General features: G+C 39.3%; 1 protein-coding gene across 2 annotated transcripts in view; it reads left to right on the forward strand.

Annotated features, from left to right (window-relative positions):
* atf6 (activating transcription factor 6) overlaps window positions 1–24,322 on the forward strand; it is a 368,108-nt gene that overhangs the window by 243,553 nt on the left and 100,233 nt on the right. For both annotated transcript variants that reach the window (XM_041207876.1, XM_041207877.1), the window contains one exon: window positions 4,778–4,862. In XM_041207876.1, coding sequence (XP_041063810.1) covers window positions 4,778–4,862 — 85 coding nt within the window. The remainder of the gene's footprint in view (window positions 1–4,777; window positions 4,863–24,322) is intronic.

Consider the following 24,322-nt stretch of genomic DNA (forward strand, 5'->3'; position numbering starts at 1 on the left):
TCAAGCAGTATTATCTCCAATTTATGTATAACTGGTCAAAAATCAAGTGAGAGTCAAGGCCAGAGGACTTTCCTTCCATTCTGAAGTAAAAATTGTACACATCATGATAATGCAGTCTAAAGGTGCACATGTTACCAAAGAAGCCATGTTGTCTGTCTTTTAGATTCACAGTTACAAAGGCTTTGCACAAACCATTACAAAGGCTTCGCACAAGCAGTTGTTTTTGAGATTGTTGAGTGTTGTGCTCTTCGACAGGAACTGTTTCAGGTACTTGAAGAATAAGTGCCTGAGACTATTATTGCTCTTCCAACAAGTGGAAAACCAAAGGCAATACTCTTCCATTGTACCCAATTCCAAATAACAAGCATATTGTCAACAACATAGAATTAGCTTGCACAACATAGAATTAGCTGCGGCACTCAACATGTTCCTTTGCCTACATCAGCCCTGTGCCTCTCATGAAAAAGTAAGATAATGCAAAATGAAACCTCGGGAATTTGAAACTTGAATTATCTCATAAGTTATGGTTCTGCCTGTCTCTCTCTCTCTCTCTCTGTCTCTCATGCCCCTCCTCCCTACAGCATTCCCTCGCAAGCATTCATTGGTCGGAGGGAACCAACTTATTGACATCCTGGAGTCAGCCTGGCTATTTGCAGGAGTTGTGTACATTAAATTTTCTTATGTATTTCCCTCCTCTTTCATCCCAAATACCGTTATGCCTTCTGTCAAAGTCATGGCTGGATAAACTCAAAAAATGCGTTCACAGGTGGATTCTGCTTCATGTTATGTTGGTGTGAAAGCTGAAGTGATAGCAAAAAGCTCAAATCTGATCAGTGTTTTGATAATGAACAAGGGTTGACACATCTCTTGACACTGTTTTGTTTGAAAGGGGAATGAGATGATCCTAAGATCTCAGACCAGGGTCTAGTTTTTGGAAAAATGGAAGACTGATTCCATGAGTTATTGAACAGCAAATGAGTTGGTCAAACTTGGGGCCAGAAGGTCAAAGTGCAGAAGAAATTTTAGAATGATCTAGATTAATTGGATAAAAGTGGATTGTGGCATAATGAAACAATATACATTCAGTTGATACTGGGATATACGTTTTGACCAATTTCTAATATCTTTTTGCAACTTATAATTTAGCCCTAGCCATGTCAAAAGGAAACACCGAATGTACCAAGTACCTTGTAGCTTTCATCTTTTTCAGCTGTGGTGCAAAATTGCCACTTAGCATTGTTCCTGATGGGAGAGCTTGCATCACAGTGCACATACTAATCAATGGCAAACATTGATATATTTGCAGTACTTTTATTGACAGACTTCTAGCTGTATGAAACAGGTTTTGATTTGGCAATTGAGCTGCTACTTCTGCTGCCCATTAGCTCAAGCAGTCACAAGTTACTTGGCTGCACCAAGTACTCAGGCTGAGTACTGCGCTTTAGAATGAGCTATAATCTGTGTCCTAATAAGGTATGAAAATGCAAAATCCTCACCTATTCCATGCTTTATCACCATGACTTGGGTTTTCTCTAACCTGTTACTGTTGCAGCAGCTTCATTCATTTACCCAAAAATATCAAAGAAAACAGCCAGTGTCAGCAAAAAGGTGTTTAAGCAATGTCAAAAAGCATGGCAGTGAGATCCAATTTTTCTGCTAATGTTGCTAAAGTTCTATTGAGACCTTCGCACGGTTACAGCTTGTAGCATAATATCAGTATCTGTAAGGCCACGTTATCAACATTTCATTTTTAATTGGCTCCAGGGGGTATTGTAAGAATGTAGACAGTCTGGAATAGAGGGGGAGAAAAATTGTTAGAAATGAGAAAATAAAGAAAAGTGTTGCGTGGAAAGCTGCTAGAACGTTGCTTAGTAACACAATATTTTTCATTCCTGTTGGGAATGAAAACTGAGAATGACTGGCATCTGAAACAGGCTTCCAATTTATTTACTGAACTGTTATGTGGGAAATATGCAGCAATGTTTAAGCTGATATCCTGGAAAAAAGATAACACTTACTTGAAATAATTTTTTTGCTTTGAAATCAGTTTTCCTTAGATTTACCAATGCTGTGCCCCAAAAATTTTGTATCATTCTTTTGTGTGATTAGGTGTTAGGAAATAGGGCAGCATTTTCCAGTCCTATTTTCAGCACATTGTTAGTTCATGTGGCTCTGGTAACTCCTGCTTGTCCCATCTCAGAGCCTTCAGCCATTGTGATCTTTTACGCAGACCAGACCCAGTCCTTGAATTGCATGCCAAGGTGTTGTCAGCTATAAAGGAGAATTTGTTTAGAAAAATTTGTCGTCTTGTTCCCAATCTCTTAAAAGCTTTGGTAAAACCAACCTCTTCAAATGCGCATTTCAGCATCTTCTCCAACTTGTCTCCATGCCAAGGTGTTGTCAGCTATAAAGGAGAATTTTTTTAGAAAAATTTGTCGTCTTGTTCCCAATCTCTTAAAAGCTTTGGTAAAACCAACCTCTTCAAATGCGCATTTCAGCATCTTCTCCAACTTGTCTCCAGCTTGTCAGTGCCCTCCAGTTCTCCAGCAAAGCATCTTGGCATATTTCTTTACTTGAAAGGCATTGTATAAGTATAATTTGTGAGTGTCTAACAGGTTCTGTTGATGGATGTTAAACATCTAGTAGTTTGAAGTAATAAGGTGAATAGGTGCTGGGTATTGATTAGTTAACTCAGATGTGTATGTATAGACAAGTCAGCCAGCACTGTGGGGAGGGTGTTAGAGTGGATAAGCAAGCTCTGTGGTGAGCAGTGAACAGTCTCTGCCAAAGCATCCACGTCTCAGTGTCTTCTTCACAATCAGGCTTGAGAATTTCCCCTGACAGAAGTTGTTGTTCAAAAATTGTTGCAGATATCTATAATAAAAACATCATAATGCTAAACATCCATTCTTTATATCTTAGTTTATATCTTTTATATGACAGTCATTGTAAAAGAAAGCTGGTTAATTTTAACGTAAATATCATGCATCACTCAATACACTTTTGGAATGAATGTATGCTTTGGTCTGAAAGTGAACTTCATCTGAATCTTATTGGCTCAGATAAACTCTAGTTCTGTGATATTTAGAGGGGGAGATGAAGGAAATATATTTTTAATGAGGTCAACTTTCCCTTTCATCACTGGTGAAGAAATAGCTGACTGCTTTTGGCTGAAGATCAGATGAGTTTGCAGGTAATTCCTGCTTAAGTTTGTTTATCCTTCTCTGCTAACTGTAAAATTGGTTCCATTCAACTGCAAGCTACCTTGCCCATGTCACACGCTCATGTTTAAACTGATAGAAGTCACATTAACTATAGAATCGGGAAGAGAAAAAGTGACATGGCTGTGTAGTGGTGCACATTATTTGCAAGAAATCAGTGAAGGAGACACCATCATTTGTTCGATGATATAAAGGAAAAAACCTGTATTTATATGTTGCTTTTAGTAACCTCATCATGTCCTAAATGTTAGAACAGCTATTTAAGTACTTGTATATTGTCAATCTGTTGCACTGTGAACTTTTCAAGGTTTTGTTGTGTCGAGCTATGAAATTACCAGGACAGGGATGTGAATTTCTTTCATGTTCTGATTACTTCCCTGGAGGATCCTTTAATATGAGGTCATTAATTAATGTTGTCTCTTTACACATTACCAGGTCCAAAATAGCCTGTTCCCTGGTAGGTTCCAGAACGTATTGTTCTCAGAAGCTGCCCTGAATACACTCTATGAAGTCATTCTCCATGCTACCTTTGCCAATTTGATTTGCTCAGTCGATGTAAAGATTAAAGTCACCCATGATTATTTCAGTCCCTTTCTTGAAAGCTCCCATTATTTCTTGATGTTCAATCTGGCCTGCTGTATAGCTACTGTTAGGGGCCCTGTAACCTACTCCTACCGGTGACTTCTTTCTTTTGATATTTCTTAGCGCCACCCAAACTGATTCTACATCTTGATCTTCTGAACCAAGATCATTTCTCACTGCTGCACTGATCTCATCTTTTATTAACAGAGCTGCCCCACCTCCTTTTCCTCTCCCCATGTCCTTTTGATATGTCAAATACCCTTGAATATTTAGGTTCCTATCTTGGCCACCTTGCAACCACATCTCTCCAATGGTTATCATAGCACAAATAGAAATAACTGAGTATGATATCAATTCATTCATTTTGATATGAATGCTGTGTGTATTCAGATAAAGAGTCTTTAATTCTGTCTTGTTATTGTCTTTGCCTATTCTGATTACGTTTGCTGATGCACTCTTCTGTTTGTACGCTCTGTCCCTTCATGTCACACCCTGGTTATCATTACCTGTATCATTGTCCTGTACTATTGCCTTGTCCTTTCTCTTTAACTTTCCAAATCTCCTGGCATGTGAACATGGCCCCCCACCTCCCCCGAGCCAACTATTTAATTTAAATCCTTTTCTACAACCCTGGTTATTTGATTTGCCAGTATTCTGGTCCCAGCACAGTTCAGATGAATGCCATCCCAATGGTACAGCTCCCACTCTCCCCACTCCAACTGGAAATGGGAGGGATGACAAAGCTCAATGTAAGCTTTCAAATTGCACTAAGTGGATACGTAGAAGGATTAACTTGTTTCCATTCATTTGAACTTCAAAAATTGCAAAATATTTGATTTCAGAAAGTAAAGTTTACTTAAAATGCCAAGTGCTTGCTTTCAAACAAGCCCAAGCTTTAAGCGCTAAGGGTTGATCCTGCTCTTTGATAATTGCTAGAATGCATTGTAACAACATTAGTCTTGTTTTTATTTCAGGATCATCTTTTGCTGCCAGCTATCACCCATAATAAGACAACCAGACCGAAAATGTCTCTTGTATTACCAGCAATGAAGATGGATGGTAAGTGCTCCTTTTATGGGGGTGAGCATCTGAATGGAAGATTAATGTGGCACAGAACTGTACAGTTATTATCACATGTTTGCATAGTATGCAGGTGGACAGTAATAATTCATGTCTTAGTTAATTCCTTCTGGTTTTGCCTATGTGTAGGGCACTTGGACAGTATATCATAGACATGAGAATTGTCAAAGAAATGCAAGGGGAAATATGTCAATTACTATTCATACTTTCAAGTGGTCTGTAAATCTGCTGTATCTGAAATGGGGATGATATTTGTCCTGACGTTTCAAGATAGAATTAAGCCAGGAGTGCAGGGATGTTAATGCTGTTGTTAATGAAACATAAGTGCTACAAAGAGTTACATTTGATGCTGTCAATTTTCATCTAAGGAGCAGAGACCATAAATAACATAATTCATATGTTTGAATTGTATAACTCTAGATAAACTGGTGAATGAGAACAGTCCAGAGGACATAAAATAATTGAAATGTGACGAGATTTTGGTCCAAGGAACTAAAAACCAATTGACTAACCTAACAAAAGAAAACTGAAAGCAATTATAAGTGGAGAAGGCTTTAGCTAGAAGGTGGTGAGGATTGGAGTTCTGCAAGGATAAATTTCATACCTACTGTTCATCTGTGTCTGTGTGTATCTTTATATTCTTAATTAAATTGTTGAAAGAATCTCATGAGTGTGCAGCTGTTGATATCTAAACCGATCATGTACTGAAATGCACTTCAAGACAATTTAAGCAAAAACCTAAAGAAGTTAAATTCATCTTTTTGTTAACTTGTGAGACCTTATGATATTTATTTGATATATTTAATGATATCCCAGACCTGAGCGTCTATGACAGTTTGTGGAGGAGCAGTGGATTACAATCTTAAGCCCAAGTATGTTGGTGGGATTAAATTGAAGTAATGGATTCTGGAGTGTATTATGGTCTGCTATGCAACTTCAAATGAAATAACATGGACCTGCCACATGTCTTTTTCATTCTGCTTTGTAAATCCACATGTTGGCTACAAAGAGGGAGGTATTAATTTTAATTGTCAACCACGTAGATGTATGGATTGAAGACTTACTCCTGTCAGGTCATAATGTTTCATTTTTCTTCCTGGGCCTATCATGTGTTTGCTTTTACAACAACTCTATGAAGTTGGAAACATTTCACTTGGTAATTTCCACCTGGCCCTTACGCTACACATCCTTAAATCATGCAGAGGGGCCATTGCCTATGGTATAAACTGCAACAGAGTGGGGAAAAAAATCAGAGATAATGAGAGAAATTAGTAGTGAGCTGACACGAGGATTTTGCAATCATGTGAGCAGTGGAAGGCAGGCAGGTTCAGTTTCTTAGAAAAGGAATCATTTGGAGGAAGAAACCCATGAGTCTTTCATTACGACTATTTTCCGATCCATGGCTTGCAATACTTGACTATGGCTGTTTCATCAGTCACACTCAGTGTGCCAATAGTAAATATTTACTGTATTCAAAGGAGTTACAAAATTTACAGCAACCTGAATGTTAATAGTCTGATAAAGTGGAATCATTCAACAGTGCTTATTGGTTTTGGAATCACTTTCTCTGCAAGTTTTAGCTAAGCTTGTATAAAATTTGATATAAGACTACATTTCCTCTTCAAGTCTTTGCCGGCTTCCTCTACCTATAAGCCAAAGACTTGACTTCTTTCTTGTTGCTCATTGCCTGCTGGTTACCATAGGATACAATACACTGATAAATGGTGGTTGGAAGAGTTTTGTTTTTGTTTAGTTTTGCCCATTCATCATCAGTTTTGAATTTCATCTTTTTTATTCTGATGTTATCTGATTTCTCAGGATATTACAGATATTTTTGGTGCCATTTGTTTCTTTCTATGCCCATTGTGTTCATTGTTAAGGCTGAAGGTTTTTAGAGTGAGAACACACGTGCCCCCAACTCAAAATATTCTTTTGAGAATAATCCAAAATGAAGTTTGAGTTATAACTGGGATCTGTCCAATTTATTTTCGAAAGAAAAGTTCGTTCAGGTTGCTTGATTTGCATCAAGTTTTCCTTTTGCGTTTGTACATCTTGCATTTGGAAACTGATGCTCAAGGCAGTATGGAAGCTCCATTACAACCATCATTTCTGGTCATCAGGTTGGAAATTAAACGTTATTTCTGATGAGGGAGAGAATGCAACTTAAATCAATTAACAGGGACGGAGAATTGAGGATTACACCAGCAAAGTCTTCAGATCCCAACAAAGACATTTGAACCATGAGAAAACTGCACATCTTAAACTGAGAGTTGAAGACCAAAACGTTTCATCACGTGTTGGTATGATCTCTTTAAAGACCAATAATTCACAAAGAGATTCAAATTTCCAGTTATCAGCTGTATGACACAACAAGTTTTCACATTTTAAAACTTATACTGTAACAAATGACAAAAAACTTTCGACGAAACACTATTTTCTTTTTGTAGCCAACTTATACTTCAAACTACAGAAAGTGACCTTTAGTTCTGAAGAAGAGTCATACAGACTCGAAACATTAACTCTGTCTTTCTCTCCACAGATGCTGTCAGACCTGCTGAGTTTTCCCAGCACTTTTTGCTTTTGTTACAAAAAGTGACATTCCCCTTGTTTATTTATCAATCATGGCACTCTCCATGTAATTACAGTTCTTTTTGCAAACAGACCATAGTTGTTCCCAGCTTCCATTATGTTTCCATATCCTTGTTTCACCAAGTAATAACTTGGAGTGACCATCTCCAGGCATTTTGCTCAGTTTTTGGAGAGTTTCTTAAATCCATCACCAGCAGTAAAGCCTGTTCCAATGATTCTTACCCCTGGCCATGCCAGAACAAATCTCCCAGAATCTGTAGTAGGCTGCAGGATGCATCTCATTGTGTAAAGATCCTCTTCCTCATGCATCCAACTGTGGTAGCTTGCAAAGTCACTTAGCCTTTTCTCTCTGCTGACCACAGAACCTATGCTATCTGTCTGTGATATTCATTAACTCACAGGAAAGCCTGTAACATGATCTGAAAAATTGTTTCCTCTACCCTCTTCCCCATAGCAACGTAAAACACATAATCTAACATTCAGGTAGAACTGTTAATTAGCTATTTTTGATCCCAACCTTCTTTTGTCTTAAAGTAAATGTACAGTATACAGCAAACTGTTTATAACCCTGTACCTTCAGCATCTTTCTGGGACTTTGGAGACTCAATCTACTCATTGTAAACTGAAGAGACAGCTGTCAGCGTCTCCAAGTGTAAAAACGTAGCACCTTCTTCTTAGTAAAACAATCTAAGCCTTCCTGTGATCTTGAACTACGAAACCACTTTAGCTGTCAGGCAGACTACAGAAGAGGTCACATTGACGCTCTTCATTAAGCTAAATTTGAAGCTACAGTTCCAAAGTACAATCATCTTTTCAACCTCATAACTGTTACAATGTACCTGTACTAAATTGATACATGAAACTTGCTGAATATTATCACTTGAATACCCAGATCAATGCAGTAATAGATATCTGGAAGTGATTGCCTGGCTATATTCAGAGGATTTGCATGTTATCAACCCACAAAAATGAAACTCGGGTAACTTCTGTCTCCTATCTCCAGCAACAGTAGCTTATTGGCCTTATTGCTCTTAATACTTTTGCTTATAGAACATTACATTCTTTGGCTTGTAAGTGCTGTTGATGGTGCAATTTTCAATAGAGTTAAATGTTAAATGATTGAAATGTGTGATTAAAAATAACATGGTCAGTTTATTGAGATATTGAATTCAGGAATTTGGATCAAGAGCAGGTTGTGATGGTATGATCTGCCTGTAGAATTCTGTTAAACACTTTGTAAAGGTTGCTGAAACCTGATTGTAATTTGCAAATTCACATGTTCATGTGACATTGCTTTCACAATGGTCTTAAGAAATGTTTACAAGGCTAACATTGGAAATGAAAGATTATAACTACCAGAAAATACTGAGTAGGTTGAGCTGGGGCTCTTTTCACCAGAAAAGAGACTGAGACAACCTAATAAAGGCTTTTAAGATTTATGAAAGGATTTGATAGTTCACACATTGAGAATATGTTTCCACTCGTGGGAGTTCAATACTAGAGATAATAAAGAAGTTAAAGGAGATGATGATAAGGTGAGATGAGTTTGGGTTAAAGGCTTGTTTGGAGCATAAACCAGTTTGATTGATTGTTTCTGCATTGTAATTTCTACGTAATTATGTAAGCAGGTTAACACCTCTGCTAAACAATTTAATTTGAATTTGTAAAATATTTGCACTCAATTATAATCCAGTCCCATTTCAAGGCCATGGTGTGCCAATGACGTGGAATAGCACAACAGTGATTCTGTGCAAAGCTTTCTACTTTGTTGACAGGCTTTTGGATTGGTGACAGTGCAGATGCTTTTGGTTGTTTTCAGTTGAACATTAGCTATGCATTAGACAATTGGGCAGTGGCTGTGATGATTATAATTGTTTTTGCCAGTCATTCAAAATGTTTTGAAATTGTATTGTTAACTGTTATTGAAACAAGCACCTTTCTGCAAATTAATTTGTAAATTTTGAATCTAAATGGGATTCTGACTTGTACCATAGATATTAGAATAATGGTCGATCTCATGTAAAAGTCGACCCTGACATTTGGCCAAGAAGGCCAAGCTCTTTGTACTTACCACCTGCTCACCCTGGTGCAAAACTACTCAATGATAGAATCATAGAATAGCACACCATTGAAGGCTGCTGTTCAGCTCCTCATGTCTGCACGCTTCAATGAGCGATTAAAACTACTTGGTTTCTTTTGCACTCCTTTTGTGGGCAGGGATTGGTGGGAACAGTCTGCAATAGCGAGACAATGGGAGAGGGTCAATTGCAACCCCTGAAACCTATTACTCATGTAAAAATCGACCCCTATTTTTTTTTGGCTAAAAATTTGGTCTTAGATGTTATCTAATTCTCAAGCATGGTTGTGAAGGATACACAGACCAGGATGCTTATGTAGAGAGTTTTATTGGTCGCTACAGAGCTGACTTCTCCCCTCTAACACACCTGACAGCCTGGCTGACTCTTCTTTATATACAATTGAGTATCATTAACAAATCAACACCCAGCATCTGTTCCCCTTATTACCATTAAGTACTGGGTATTTAACATTCATTAAACAGAACCTATTAGATGTTAACAGATTCCCCTTTTGGTAAATTATATTGATATGCATGCAAAAATGTTCATACAAAATTAAAAATATCATGTTATCTTATATTGCATCACTGTTTTACATAATCCAAATTCCCCATTTTCTTAAAAAACAAAATTAATAAGATTATAACATGAAAATTTCCATGTTGTTACAATCCGTTATAATACAAGGTGTCTCTCTTCAAGGGTATTCAACATTTTCTTTGGGCAGGATCCCCACCGCCACCCCCCCCCGTTGGAGGCGAAGTTGAAATGCGGGCCCCGATCGGGGGCGCACCTCCATTTTACGTGTGCGGGCCAACTAAGGCCTGCCCAGTGTGACGTCAGCACGGAAGCACTGAGCGCTCCCCGTGCGGACAGGGGGAATCCCTAAACCTGAGAGTGCGTTCTTCCACGCATGCGCATGAAAGAGTGCACGCATCTCCCTGAGGCTAAGTGCTGCCTCAGGGAGATTGGCTCTACAGTAAAAGAAATATTAAAAATGGAGAGGAAAAAAAAATTCCCTGACATGTCTGTCCCTTCATGTGACACTGTCACATGAGTGGGGACATGCCCATAATTTTTTTTAAAACTTTAATTAAATTTTTAAAAACCTACATGAGACCTCATCCCGACTGTGGATGAGGTTTCATGCTTTTTCTAATTCCCGCCAGGGCTCCTGGCCTGCCCGACAACCTTAAGGTTGGACGGACAGGTCCATTAATTACTTTAATGACCATGTCAACGGCCTCAGTTGGCCATTGACAGGTCGGCGGGCGCACAGCTGATTTTGCTGCGCCCCTGTCTACCTGAAAATTTAAATGGGGCGCCGTGATTTCGGGAGTTCCGCCCGACGTCACCACGCATCATTTTATGCGTCGGCAAGCGGGCCCCCCCCACCACCACCACCACCACCACCCCCACCCCCACCCCCACCATTTGCCAACGGGAAAGTCCTGCCCTTTGTTTCACAAGAACTGCTTGTCCAATCAGATAACTGGTAACTTGCATCAACCCATTTAACTTTGAAAATCCCCTTCCTTTCCAATATCTCTTATATACTTGCAAGATCAATCTTCAACCTCTTTTCTGCGACATTCTCTGTTAAATCAATAGTATATTAGCATGGATAGAGGATTAGCTAACTGATAGGAGATAGAGGGCAGAACTTTGCCCTTGGTGGGCGGGCAGCCGACCCCCGCCGCAGAAACAGGGTCCGCTGCCATTTTGAGTGGGCAGGACAATTAAGGCCCACCCAGCAGCTTGCCCAACAGGAAATGCTATGCGCTTCCTGTGCAGGGCAGGGTGGGGGTGGGGGGGAGAGGGTATCCCCAACTGTCAAAGTGCACTCTTTCGCGCTAGCTTGCAAAAGCGCACACTGCTCCCTGAGGCAAAGTGCTGTCTCAGGTAGTTTACTGACAGGTAAGAAAAGTCAAAAAATAGAGAAATAGTAACATTATTAACATGTTCCCCTCACGTGACAATGTCACACAAGATGGGACATGTTAATAAGAAACACATAAAGTTTATTAAATTTTTAAAAAACGGACATGAAACTTCATCCCGCCAGTGGATGAAGTTTCATGAGTAATCTGGAGCCCACTGGGGTTCCTGGCCTGCCCGCCAGCCTTAAGCTTGGACGGGCAGGGTCTTTAACAAGGTTAATTAGCCTGTCAACAGTCTTAATTGGCCATTGACAGGTCGGCAGGCGGACAGCTGATTTCGCTGTCCGCCTGCCTTCCTGAAGATTTAAATGGACCGGGATGACGTCGGGGGTTCCTCCCGACATCATCCCACGACATTTTCCCCTCAGCGAGCGGGCCCCGCCCCCAAATCGCCGAGGGAAAAATTCTTCCGAGAGAGTTGGGATTCGGGGGACATTTTCAGGATGGCAACCTGTAACTAGTGGAGTGCCACAGGGATCAATGCTGGGGCCACAGTTATTTGCAATATACATTAATGACTTGGATAAGGGAAATGAATGTAATATCGCCAAGTTTGCGGATGACACAAAAATAGGTGGGAAGGCAAGTGGTGAGGATGACACAAAGAGTCTACAGAGGGATACAGATAGGTTAAGTGAGTGTGCAAAAACGTGGCAGATGGGATATAATGTGGGAAAATGTGAGATTATGCACTTTGGCAAGAAGAATGAAGGAGCTGAATATTACTTAAATGGAGATAGACTGCAGAAAGCTGCAGCACAGAGGGATTTGGGGGACCTTGTGCATGAATCCCAAAAAGCTAGTATGCAAGTTCAGCAGGTAATAGGGAAAGCAAATGGAATGTTGGCCTTTATTTCAAAGGGAATGGATTATAAAAATAGGGAAATCTTGCTAAAACTATACAAGGCGCTAGTTAAACCTCACCTAGAATACTGTGAACGGTTTTGGTCCCTTTATTTACAGAAATATATACTGGCATTGGAGGCAGTCCAGCGAAGGTTCACTAGGTTGAGCCTGGGTATGGAGGGATTTTCTTATGAGGAAAGGTTGAGTCGGTTGGGCCTGTACTCATTGGAGTTTAGAACAATGAGAGGTGACCTTTTTGAAACACTTAAAATTCTTAGGGGTCTTGACAGGGTAGATGCTGAATGGTTGTTTCCCCTTGTGGGCGAGTCTAGGACCAGAGGGCATAATCTCAGAGTGAGGGGCCACCCATTTAAAACAGAGATGAGGAGGAATTTCCTCTCTCAAAGGATTGTTAATCTGTGGAATTCTTTATCACAGAAGGCTGTAGAGCCTGGTCATTAAGTATATTCAAGGCTGAGATAGACAGATTTTTAATCCGTAAGAGAACCAGGGATTATGGGTAAAAGGAGGGAAAGTGGAGTTGAAGATTATGAGATCAGCCATGATCCCATTGAATGGCAGAGCAGACTAGATGGTCCGAATGGACTGCTTCTACTCCTATGTCTTATGGTTCCAGAATGAACGATTATCTACGTAGTATTCTATGGATACATTTTTCCATGGTTCTCCCTTATATATATATATATATATATATATATATAGGAGTTCGTTTAAAATACTTGACAAATTCATAGCCATATCTGTCGCCCTACCAGCACAAGCGTCTCTGCCGCTAAGGTGCTTTTAACCACTCTCTTTATCTTCTTTGATTCCCAAGCTAATGGGCAGCATTTATCGTTTCTTCCCACTAAAAATGCAATGAATCCTGCTGTAAATGAATAACCATTGAGAAGGTTAGAATGTGAGGCCTAACTAAAAATAACTAATTTTATCTCTTCCGCATCATCATGGTCTAGAAATCTGAACATACATTTCTCTGAACTTAATTTTTTGAATGTCTTATTTGCTTTCAGCACTTCCCCGACAGTAGCATATTTCAGCACGGTGCTCAATTCTCATAGATCATAGCACACTTCTGAGATTAAAACAAAAAAACTGCGGATGCTGGAAATCCAAAACAAAAACAGAATTACCTGGAAAAACTCAGCAGGTCTGGCAGCATCGGCGGAGAAGAAAAGAGTTGACGTTTCGAGTTCTGTCGAAGGGTCATGAGGACTCGAAACGTCAACTCTTTTCTTCTCCGCCGATGCTGCCAGACCTGCTGAGTTTTTCCAGGTAATTCTGTTTTTGTTTTAGCACACTTCTGGTCTTGTTCGTGTGCATAGCCAGTTTAATTGTCCAATTAAGCTTCTTAACTGACCTGCTTCTTCCTTATTCACAGTCTTCCTTTTGCGAGGACCTAGCTTGATTTATTGGGATCCTATTAGCATTCTCTGGGTAAGACTAGGTAAGCTAAGGTTATTCCCAACTTAGTCTGCCTAATATCCAACCCTATGTACTTAAAATGCTCCAGAAGCCCAACTTCCGATTTTGAATTTCTTCATAATTTTATCTATTATAAATTTCTCAAATGCCACAGATCTTCCCCATAGGAAATCATCTACGTGCAGTAAGAAGATGCCTGCTAGTTTTCCTTCATAAAATGCATAAAAGATTATTGGATCTCCTTTTGGCTGAACACTACCAACTTTTAATAGGATGGACCTAACTGAAAAATACCAAATCCTGGATGCATTGTTTAGCCCACAAATACACTTATTTAACCTTCTTAATTTCCCCACTATACCTCCAGCTTCTTTTGGAGGCTTTAAAAATACTACTCTTTGAAATTGCTTCCCTTGCAAAAATGCTGCTTTGGTGTCAATGGATTTACATTCCCATGAGTATGCCGCTAGAAGTGGTAGGAAAATCCTCAAACTTGCTGTTGGGGAATCTGCTGTTGCGTGTTAATAAGCTGTAGTACAGGCAACCAGTCATGTTCATGCTTCAAGCTATACATTAGTTGTCTGCTGCACCTATAGACAGGATTTAAACCATACAATGTTGAGACCTCTGGTTCATTTTACAGCCTGAAAGTATTTTGACGTTTTAACCAAGGAGTGCAGACTGGCATTTGGCACATACAAGTTGTGGCATCCTGAACATTGCATTTAATTTCTATCCATATTGTTCAGCGGACAGCTGTGATGAACAGACAAAGATGGAATTAACATGCACACCATCTGACTGAGCCTGGTTTTGCAGCTTTAAAGGACAGTGTTTTTAATATTGCATCTCTGTTCAAAACCCCACCCAAGATACTATTTGTCATCATTAGAGTTTCTCTTGCTTCGCTAATGAACCTGCCCTATTTGTGTGTGGAGAGCTGGCCTTCCTGTTGTTCTCTGGAGGAGGTTGCGGTGCGGTGGTACTGTACTAGTAATGCCAAGGCCCAAGCTTATGCTCTGAGGGCATGGGTTCAAAGCCCACCATGGCAGCTGGTGGAATTTAAATTTGAATGAATAAAATTGAATTGAAATCTAGTCCCAGTTTCATGGTCATCTTTTTGCTATCATCAATTGTTGTAAAAAAGCATCTGGTTCATTCATGTCCTTTAGGAAAGGAAATCTGCTGCCCCTACCTGGCCTGGCCTACATGTGACTCCAGATCAACAGCAATGTGGTTGAGTCTTTACCCTCTGAAATAGCCTAGCAAGCCATTCAGCTCACGGACAATTTGGAATGGGCAGCAAATGCTGGCCTTGTCAGTTTCATACATCCCAAGAGCAAAGGAAAAAAAGTTCTCAATGTCCTAGAAGACGGCTAATTTTGCATTTTAGAACATACAACTTCATACACAAAATTTTAAAAATTATGTGTATTTGTAAAAAGCGGCCTCAAACATCCAATGGCTTTCCTTTATATATGGAAATATTTAACACTGAAATGCTTTGTTATTATAATTGAATTCCACCAATTCTAGACACTCATGAATGATAGACAATCTGGAATTTAGTAATCACTGCTGACTTAATTCTCTGGGTGAGCAGCTTTACATTGGCACTTTTTATGGGAAGAATGAATCTATATATTGAAACATCCTTCTGCCCTGAACTTGCCTTCTGGAAGTATCTTCAGATGTTGTGGGTTGGCATTTCCTTCCTGGTCAACCACACAACTTGACTCTTGATGCAGCAAAGCAACATGACAAAGTGGTTTTCACAAAACCACAAGACTATTTTGATTTAACATAATTTTTTCCCGCTCTCTTCTGCCGCCATAGAAATTTTTAGAGGATTTTTCTGAAAATTTTCATGTCAAGATTTTATCGCCTTAAGTTTCCTCTTAATCAAAGTCTAAGAGAAAATGTAGGTAGGTTTAATTTGGGAGAAGACTCTTCCTGTGCCATTTCTCGACTGCTCAAAAAAGAAAATCTATTCCTTTGTTTATCATCACCGTCTTGGATACATGTTTTGTAAGATCCCTGCTACTTAAAGGATTCTGCAAAATATAAGATATTGTGGATGAAATTGTAGAAAAACTAATGGCTAGTATCAGAGCCAGGCAATGATGTATTTTTGCATCATCAGCCAGATTTTTAGCTGACTACAGCTGTGATACTTGACATTTAAAAACTATTCTGTAATTTTCCCATAAGGGATAATTCACGTCGCAACCTTATTCTTATGAGTGACCAGGATAACATTCAGAGTTGAGAAGTATTAGAGCCATTGGAGGTCAGTACCCACAGTATACAGACAAGAATCAAGAAGAGCCATTGCAAAAATATACAAAGTTTTAAAAAAAATGTAAAAACCAGAAAAATGAGCAACGAAGTTCAAAATTTTCTGGGAAAGTTGCTGAATGATTTTGCAAGTGAGGAAAAATTGAATATTTTTCAAATTGATCATGCAGCAATGGTCAGAATTTGCTGCAACATGTTTGAAGCGACATTGGAGGTTACTGAAAAATGCCGATGAGATAAGGATAGTACATGAAAGAGAAATAGAATGTCATAGCGAAAGAGCAGTAGAAGAGGAAAGATAAAAATGGCATACAACTGAAAAGGAAATATTTCTTATAAATTAAGAATACTTTTACAAGTATTCCCACAGAATATAACTTGAAGTCCTATTCTATAGTTTCCCAATGGGAATTTTGACATGATTTTTGCAGAGAGATTTGATAAGCTGAAGGAATTTAGCATGAACATATGTCCTGGCAACTAACCTATGCCTTAGGATTGTGAATGAGGCAAGGGAGGAAGTGTAATGAGCTTTAACTGTCATCAAAGAGGAATCATTGTCAATGGTGAGTGTCCCTAGTCTTGACACCAAACAAACATAGTGCCTATATTTAAGAAGAACAATAAATCTGATCCAGGCGACTACAGGCTCACAATCAGCAATGGTTTAAAATAATGGGAAGTTTACCCAGGATTAGGCATGTACTTAATAAGAAGCAGCGATTATGGATTTAGGAAAGGAAGGTGCTGCCTGACCAATTTCCAGATGTTTGAACTTTACAGCTGATGTAGATATTGCATCTCCCTAAAATCTTGTTTGTTTGGACTTGTTTGATGAAGACAATCATGAACGATTACTATTGAAAGCAGAAGCTTCAAGAATCTCGGCACAGACATAACTGAATAATAAATTGGTAAAATATAGGAAACAGATAGTAATTGGAAGAGATATAAGGTAAGGGATGGTTGAGATGTGAATTCAAGTGTTGCACAGATCAGTGCTTGAACCTGTGTTGTTTCAATTCTATATTAATGGCCTAGATTTGGAAGTCAAATACAAATTTCTCAAACTTGCTTAAACAGGGAAAGCATTGGAGATGGAAGATGCATTGCTGGGTTTGTGGATGAATTTGGATCAGTTTTCTATTGGAAAGATAAAAAGCAAACTCTCCATATATATTTTATTGACAAAAATCTGCTTCCAACATGTCCAATGAATGCAACTGAATTGGCAGAGACATAATTAGAATGTGACTTGGTAGTGCTGGTAGATTCATCTCTTTGAATGTCTAGACATTAGAAAGCATTAAAAAAATGAATTCTACAGTATATAGTCAGCTCCAAAGTGTTGCTTCAGATTAAGCCAGGGAAAGTGGGAGCACATGACTTGAATTTCAATGAGTGAAAAATAAATTTAAAGCAGACATAATGTGAAAAAATTGAAAGATTGATTAATATTTGGAATAGCCTGCAGGGAGGGTAGTAATGCCAAAAACATTTGGCACATTGGAAATGCAATTGGATACAATCATGGCATAGAGTTAAGACACTGCAGATACAAACTTCAATGGGACAGTGGTCTGTTATTATTGACCTCTTTAACATTCTTAATTAAATCAATTCCAATTCGTTAAAAGAAAATGACAAAATTTGTTGAAGTTTTTATGATAACTAATGGCAATAAATATTGTGTATGGGGATCAACTTCATATATGGAAATCTTGACAGATGGTCAGTGTAACCATATGGTGCTTATCCTTCACCTCTGGAATTTTACAGCTGGTCCGGATGCGGAGGATGCAAGCTTTCCAGGAATTGTTGATAGTGCAGGGGTCTCAAGAATTGAGTTGTGGCTCGAGTGTTATCCACACAGGGATTGATCTATCTTTTCAAGATGCTCGGGTCAGTAGTTCACTTCCAGGGTCAACCGGCTGTTAAACAATGAGAGTGCACATTTTCCAAGAGAGGTAGTTGGATAGCCATCAGGAAGGAAAACCTTCCTTACCCAGAAAAACTAAAGCTAATTGTCATAGCCCAGCTGTTGTGCCATTTGCGATCAACAAGCACAGGACAGGCTGGGGCACTCATGAAAGGAGAGGGCCAGTCTTCATATGTGTAATATTAGATATGTGGGGCAAATTACTAAAAGGGTATAAATTATCAGGAAGGACATAATAGACTGGGGTTCTTTCCTCCAAAAAAGAGGAGACAAAGAGGTGACCTCATGGAGAAGTTTATAATGATCAAGGGATTTAATAGGGGAGATGTAGAAAGAAGACTTGCAATGCTGGGGGAATCCAAAACTAGGGGGCCACAATGCAAGATAGTTATTAATAAACCAAATAAGGAATTCAAGAGAAACGTCTTTGCTTAGTGTTAAGAATGCGGAACTCGATACCACATAGATAATATACTTTCTTATTCTTTCCAAAATGGACAGTTTTGCATTTTCCCTCATTATACTCCATTTTCCAGATTTTTGCCCACTCACAACTTTTATTTTCTGCAACAACCTTTCGTGCGACACATTATTGAAATCCATTATATTAGTAAGAAATTGTGGGCAATTCTCAGACTGTCACAATGACATAAATGGACATCCATCATTAATATAGTTTTGCTTCATTGCTCTATTCTCTGACCAGTATGTCCATAATAATAGAAAGCTAAATTTCTGATTTGGGCAATTAAACCCACTAGTGCTGGTCTGCAAGTACAAACACTTATGGGCTTGGCCTAAATAGCCAAGTGGTTATGGTACTGGGTTTGTAACCCTGAGATCAAGAGTTCAAATCTCACAATGGCAAACTATGAAACAATGTAACTTCATCTGAAACAGATGGAAACGGGTTTGTACTCGAAAGAGTTACAAACACTTATGTAGTTAGACATGGTTCACCATTTTAGAGCTTGATTTTTGCAGGCAGGAAAATGGAACAGATATTTGAAGAGGGTAAACTCCTGATATACCAATATACTGGATTCCTTTTTTCTTGGCCTTTCCTATATTCTTAGTTATGTTGATTCACCACATTGATGGCATAATCTACTTGTAAGCAAGAAGGAATATCAGTGATTCATGAAGCTCCTAATTCAGAAGCGTTTTTTATCAATTGTGTGATTTATAGTGCTTTGAAGTGTAGTGCAAAATGAATAAAACATGCAATTAAAATTGAATATCTATTCTCATTTATGAAATTAAGTAATCACATTTCTGTCAAAAACTTGTCATCCTCATTCAATACAATGTGACAATTAAAAAGCTCCTTATGAGCAATATGTGTACAGATTACCTGGACATCCCTTCTTTCTGAATTAAAATTTGTTTCCTCTGTGTAGCCTTCAAATACCTGGTAAATGTTGTTAGTGTGTTAGCTGACATCCCTGACTGATGTGGCATGTTTGTAAGTAACTGATTTTTCCAGAGCTCTTCGATACTGTAACAGTGATCCCTCATGCCTGCAATCTAAATCTTCTACACTCTTCAGTAAGAAGTTTTCAATGTCACTGATAACATGTGGCTACCTGAATTTATTTGTTTTAAGGTTCAGTTTAGCTGATGTTTAACTCTACATAGTTGCTCACTGATGCCTCCAACGCAGAATTTTTTGATCTTCACAGAAAAAAATGAGTTCAACATTAAGGCAGTGTTGGTGATGTACAAGCGTTTTTTAGTCATAACATTTCACACTTCATTAATTTGGGTGGCATCCCATTGAAAGCTATTTGTACTTTTAGATGGGATGTGTAGGTGAGCAAATGCACAAACTTGCGACTGATCCATTGCTATTCTGCCAGTGCAGATTAAATTCTATCTGAAATGCTCTTTGTTTAGGTTAACCTAGTTGATCCTGCCAATCTGAATCTCAGTTTCCACTAGAAATTAAATAATAATTTGGTATTATAAATGAGAAACAATGACTTGATTGAGGCTGCTTGGACTTGCACAATTTCACTTGCAATCTTTCACAGTCATTTATGAGGGATAAATTGTGGTCATATTATTCCAAACTAGACTCCAGCTTCACATGGTTTATTGTACATCTTTTCTTCATCATAATAATCACTCTGTATCTGAGCTGTTCTTTAGACAACATTCTCAGGAATTTCCTGCTACACAACTGTCCTTGTCACCTGTATTCAAAAGAAGCAAGTACAGTTCCTTCTGATGAAGAGTCTAACGGACTCAAAACGTTAACTCTGTCTTCCTCTCCACAGATGCTGTCAGACCTGCTGAGTTTTTCCAGCTATTTTTGTTTTTGTTTCAGATTTCCAGCATCCGCAGTATTTTGCTTTTATCTTACCGTTCCTTCTATGTTGAAGTGGATTTTAATCAAAATGCAGTGCAGCTGAGATAGTTCTGGTGGCTTCATTCTGGACCTCATTTACCTTGTGTCCAATTTTTTTCTTCACCTCTCAATTTGCCTTTCGTCTCGTCATCCAGGATCACTTGTAATTCCTGTTTGAAGTATGACGTTATGATGGATGTTCGACCATTTTCGTTCCAGTCATTTCACAGGATCATAGCCTGATTCCATATTCACTTAGATTAATTGTTCGGATTTTAAATAAGCACTGAATGTTTGCAACAAAGTGGTCTTGCAACTACCCATTATGCCAAGGCACAAGAGCTGTTGCTGTTGCCCCTTAACACATGCAAACTAGGAAGACGGCACAATGCCAGCTGCTGACCATTTATTTTGTCTAGTGTTAAAACACTTAGCACTGCTGTTGCCTGAAAGACTATCCCTTCTATATGGCATTCAGATTTTGGATTAATCACCAATTGCTGAACCAGAGTTGATGGTGTCATTGTCACCTCAGAGAAAATTTATGCTGCTCATCCTGGTTTCTTCGAGTAAATGAAGAGTTGAAATTTTAAGTCATGAGTCTTTGGCTACCTTTGCTTCACAGCAAATTAACAAGGAAATAAATTGCCTTCCCTTAATTGCCATATTTTCTCTGTGGCTGGTGGTACTTACAATATAGCCAATACGTTTATAAAGCAAAAATATAACAACATAAAGGCATATGCTGGATATAAATAAATCATGCACTCCCCATGAGATGCACATTGGCTAAGATCTTTGGGGAGTATGGGGATGCATGTTACTTGTGCCTTGTTGTATTCTATTGCATCATTTTATAGGAACATAGAAAATAGGAGCAGGAGTAGGTCATTCAGCCCTTGGAGCCTGCCCCACCATTCATTATGATCATGGCTGATCCTCTATCTCAACGCTACACTCCTGCCCTCTCCCCATACCCCTTGATGCCTTTAGAATCCAGAAACCTTCCTTTTCTTCTTAAATGTATCAAGTGACTTGGCCTGGACAGCCTTTTATGTAAAGAATTTCACAGGTTCACCACCCTCTGAGTGAAGAAGTTTCTCCCCATTTCAGTCCTAAGTGGCCTATCCTGTATCCTGATATTGACCCCTTGTTCACAGAATCACAGTATTGTTACAGCGCAGAAGGAGACCATTCAGCCCATCATGTCTGCACAGGCTCTCCAAACGGGCATCATGACTTAGTGCCATCCTTCTGCTTTTTCCCTGTAACACTGCACATTGTTTCTATTGCAATAATCATCTATTGTCCTTTTGAATGCCTCGATTGAACCTGACTCAGGCAGTGCATTTCAGACTCGAACTACCTGTTGTGTGAAAACGTTTGTTCTCATGTCACCTTTGTTACTTTTCCAAATCACTTTAAATCTGTGTCATGTCGTTCTCAATCACTTGACAAGCGGGAACAGTTTCTCCATATCTACTCCATTCAGCCCCCTCATGATTTTGAACGCTTCTATCAAATCTCTTCTTAGCCTTCTCCTCTCCAAGGAGAACAGTCCTAACCTCTCCAATCTATCTTCATTACTCAAGTTTCTCATCCCTGGAATCAATCTTGTAAGCCTCTTCTGCACTCTCTCCGATGCGATCACATCCTTCCTATAGTGTGGCGCCCAGAACTGTACACAATACTCCAGCTGAGATCTAACTAGTGTCTTATATAAGCTCAGCATAGCCTCCCAGTTCTTGTACTGTGTGCCCCTATTAATAAATCCCAGGATACTTAATCACTTGATACTTTATTAACTGCTCTCTCCACCTGTCCTGCCACCTTCAATGACCTATGCACGTATACACCTAGGTCTCTTTGCTCCCGTTCACACTTAAGAATTGTACCCCTTAATTTTATACTTTCTCTCCATGTTCTTCCCATAAAAATAAATCACCTCACACTTCTCCACATTGAACTTCATCTGCCACCTATCTGCCCACTCCACCAACTTGTCTATGTTCTTTTGAAGTTCAATACTGTCCTCCTCACAGTATACAATGCTTCCAAGTTTTATATCATCCACAAACTTAAAAATTGTCCCCTGCACACCAAGATCTAGATCATGAATGTTTATCAGGGAAAGCAAGGATCCCAATACTGACCCCTGGGGAATTGCACTACAAAACTTCCTCCAGCTTGAAAAATGTCCACTGACCATTACCCTCTGTTTCCTATTACTGAGCCAATTTTGTATCCATGCTGCTACTGTCCCTTTTATTCCAGGAGCTATAACTTTTCTCACAAGTCTGTTGTGTGACACTTTATTAAATGCCTTTTGAAAGTCCACGCTCACCACATCAACAGCATTACCTTCATCAACCCTCTCTGTTACCTCTTCAAAAAAAATTCCAGCAAGTTAGTTAAACACTGTTTCCCCTTTTGAAATCCACGCTGGCTCTTTCTAATCAACCCACATTTTTCCATGTGACTACTGATTCTATCCTGAATAATTTTCTCTAGAATCTTGCCCCCCACTGAAGTTAAACTCACTGGTCTGTAATCACTGGGCTTAATATAGAACCTCTTTTGAACAAGGGCATAATGTTGCAATTCTCCAGTCATCAGGCCCCTCCCCTGAGTCTAAGGAAGACTGAAAGATTATGGCCAGTGGCTTGCAATTTCCACTCTTACTTCCTTCAATATCCTTGGATACATCTCATCCGATCCTGGTGCCTCGTCAACTATAAGTACCGCCAGGTTATCCAACACTTCTTCCTTATCAATTTTGAACCCTTCTAGTGACAGAGTTTTCTCCTCTGTCACCGTGGCCTCGGTAGCATCTTAGTGAAGACGAATGCAAAGTATTCATTTAACACCTCATCCATGCCCCCTGCCTCCATGTGTAAATCCCCTTCATGGCCCCTAATGGGTGCTACTTCTCCTTTTATCACTCTGACTATTTATGTGCCTGCAGAAGATTTTAGGATTTCCCTTTATGCTGGCTGTCAGTCTTTTCTCATGATCCCTCTTCGCTTCTCTTATTTGCTTTCTCACCTCCCCTCTGAACCTTCTGTATTCCTCTTGGCTCTCAGTTGTATTTTCTACCTGACACCTGTCATAGGCACACTTTTTCTCTCTATCTTAATTTGTGTCGCCTTTTTCATCCAGGGAGCTCTGGATTTGTTTGTACTACCTTTCCCTTTTGAGGGAATATACCTTGACTGTGCCCAAACCGTTTCTTCTTTGAAGGTAGGCCATTGTTCAACTACAGTTTTTCCCTCCAGCCTTTGGTTCCAGTCTATCCAGCCGAGCTCCATTCTTGCTCCATTTAAGTCAGCTCACCCCTAGTTAATTCTTCTTACTTTATATTGCATATTTTCCTTTTCTACCACCATCCAAAATGTAATACAATGATCACTGTCTCCTAAATTCCTAAACATTGCCCCACTGACTCTTGATTGACTTGGCCCACATCCAAGAACCAGGTCCAACAGTGCATCCTTTCTTGTTGGACTGGACACATGGTGATGTAGAAAATTCTCCTGAACACAATCTAGGAACTCTTGCCCCTCTCTGCACTTTACACTACCACTACCCCAGTCTACATTCACGTAAATAAAGTCTCCCATAATAACTACTTAATGATGTTTGCATCTCTCTGTAATTTCCCTGCAGATTTGTCCCTCTACATCCTTCCCACTAATAGGCAGTTTGTAGAATACACTGAGCAATGTAATTGCACCCTGTTTGTTTCATGGCTGTAGCAGAATTGATTTTGTCCTTGAACCCTCTGGGACATCCTCTTCCTCCAGCACTGCAATACTCTCCTTAACCACCCCTCCTCCTCCTCTTCCTTTTGTACCTTTTCTGAATACCTTGTACCCAGGAATATTTAACCCCCAGTCCTGCCCTTTCTTGAGCTGTTCTAAAACCATAGCCAGAAGAAACATCATACTTATATC

Source organism: Carcharodon carcharias, chromosome 16 (genome assembly GCF_017639515.1).
Source record: "Carcharodon carcharias isolate sCarCar2 chromosome 16, sCarCar2.pri, whole genome shotgun sequence".
Taxonomy (NCBI): Eukaryota; Metazoa; Chordata; class Chondrichthyes; order Lamniformes; family Lamnidae; genus Carcharodon; species Carcharodon carcharias.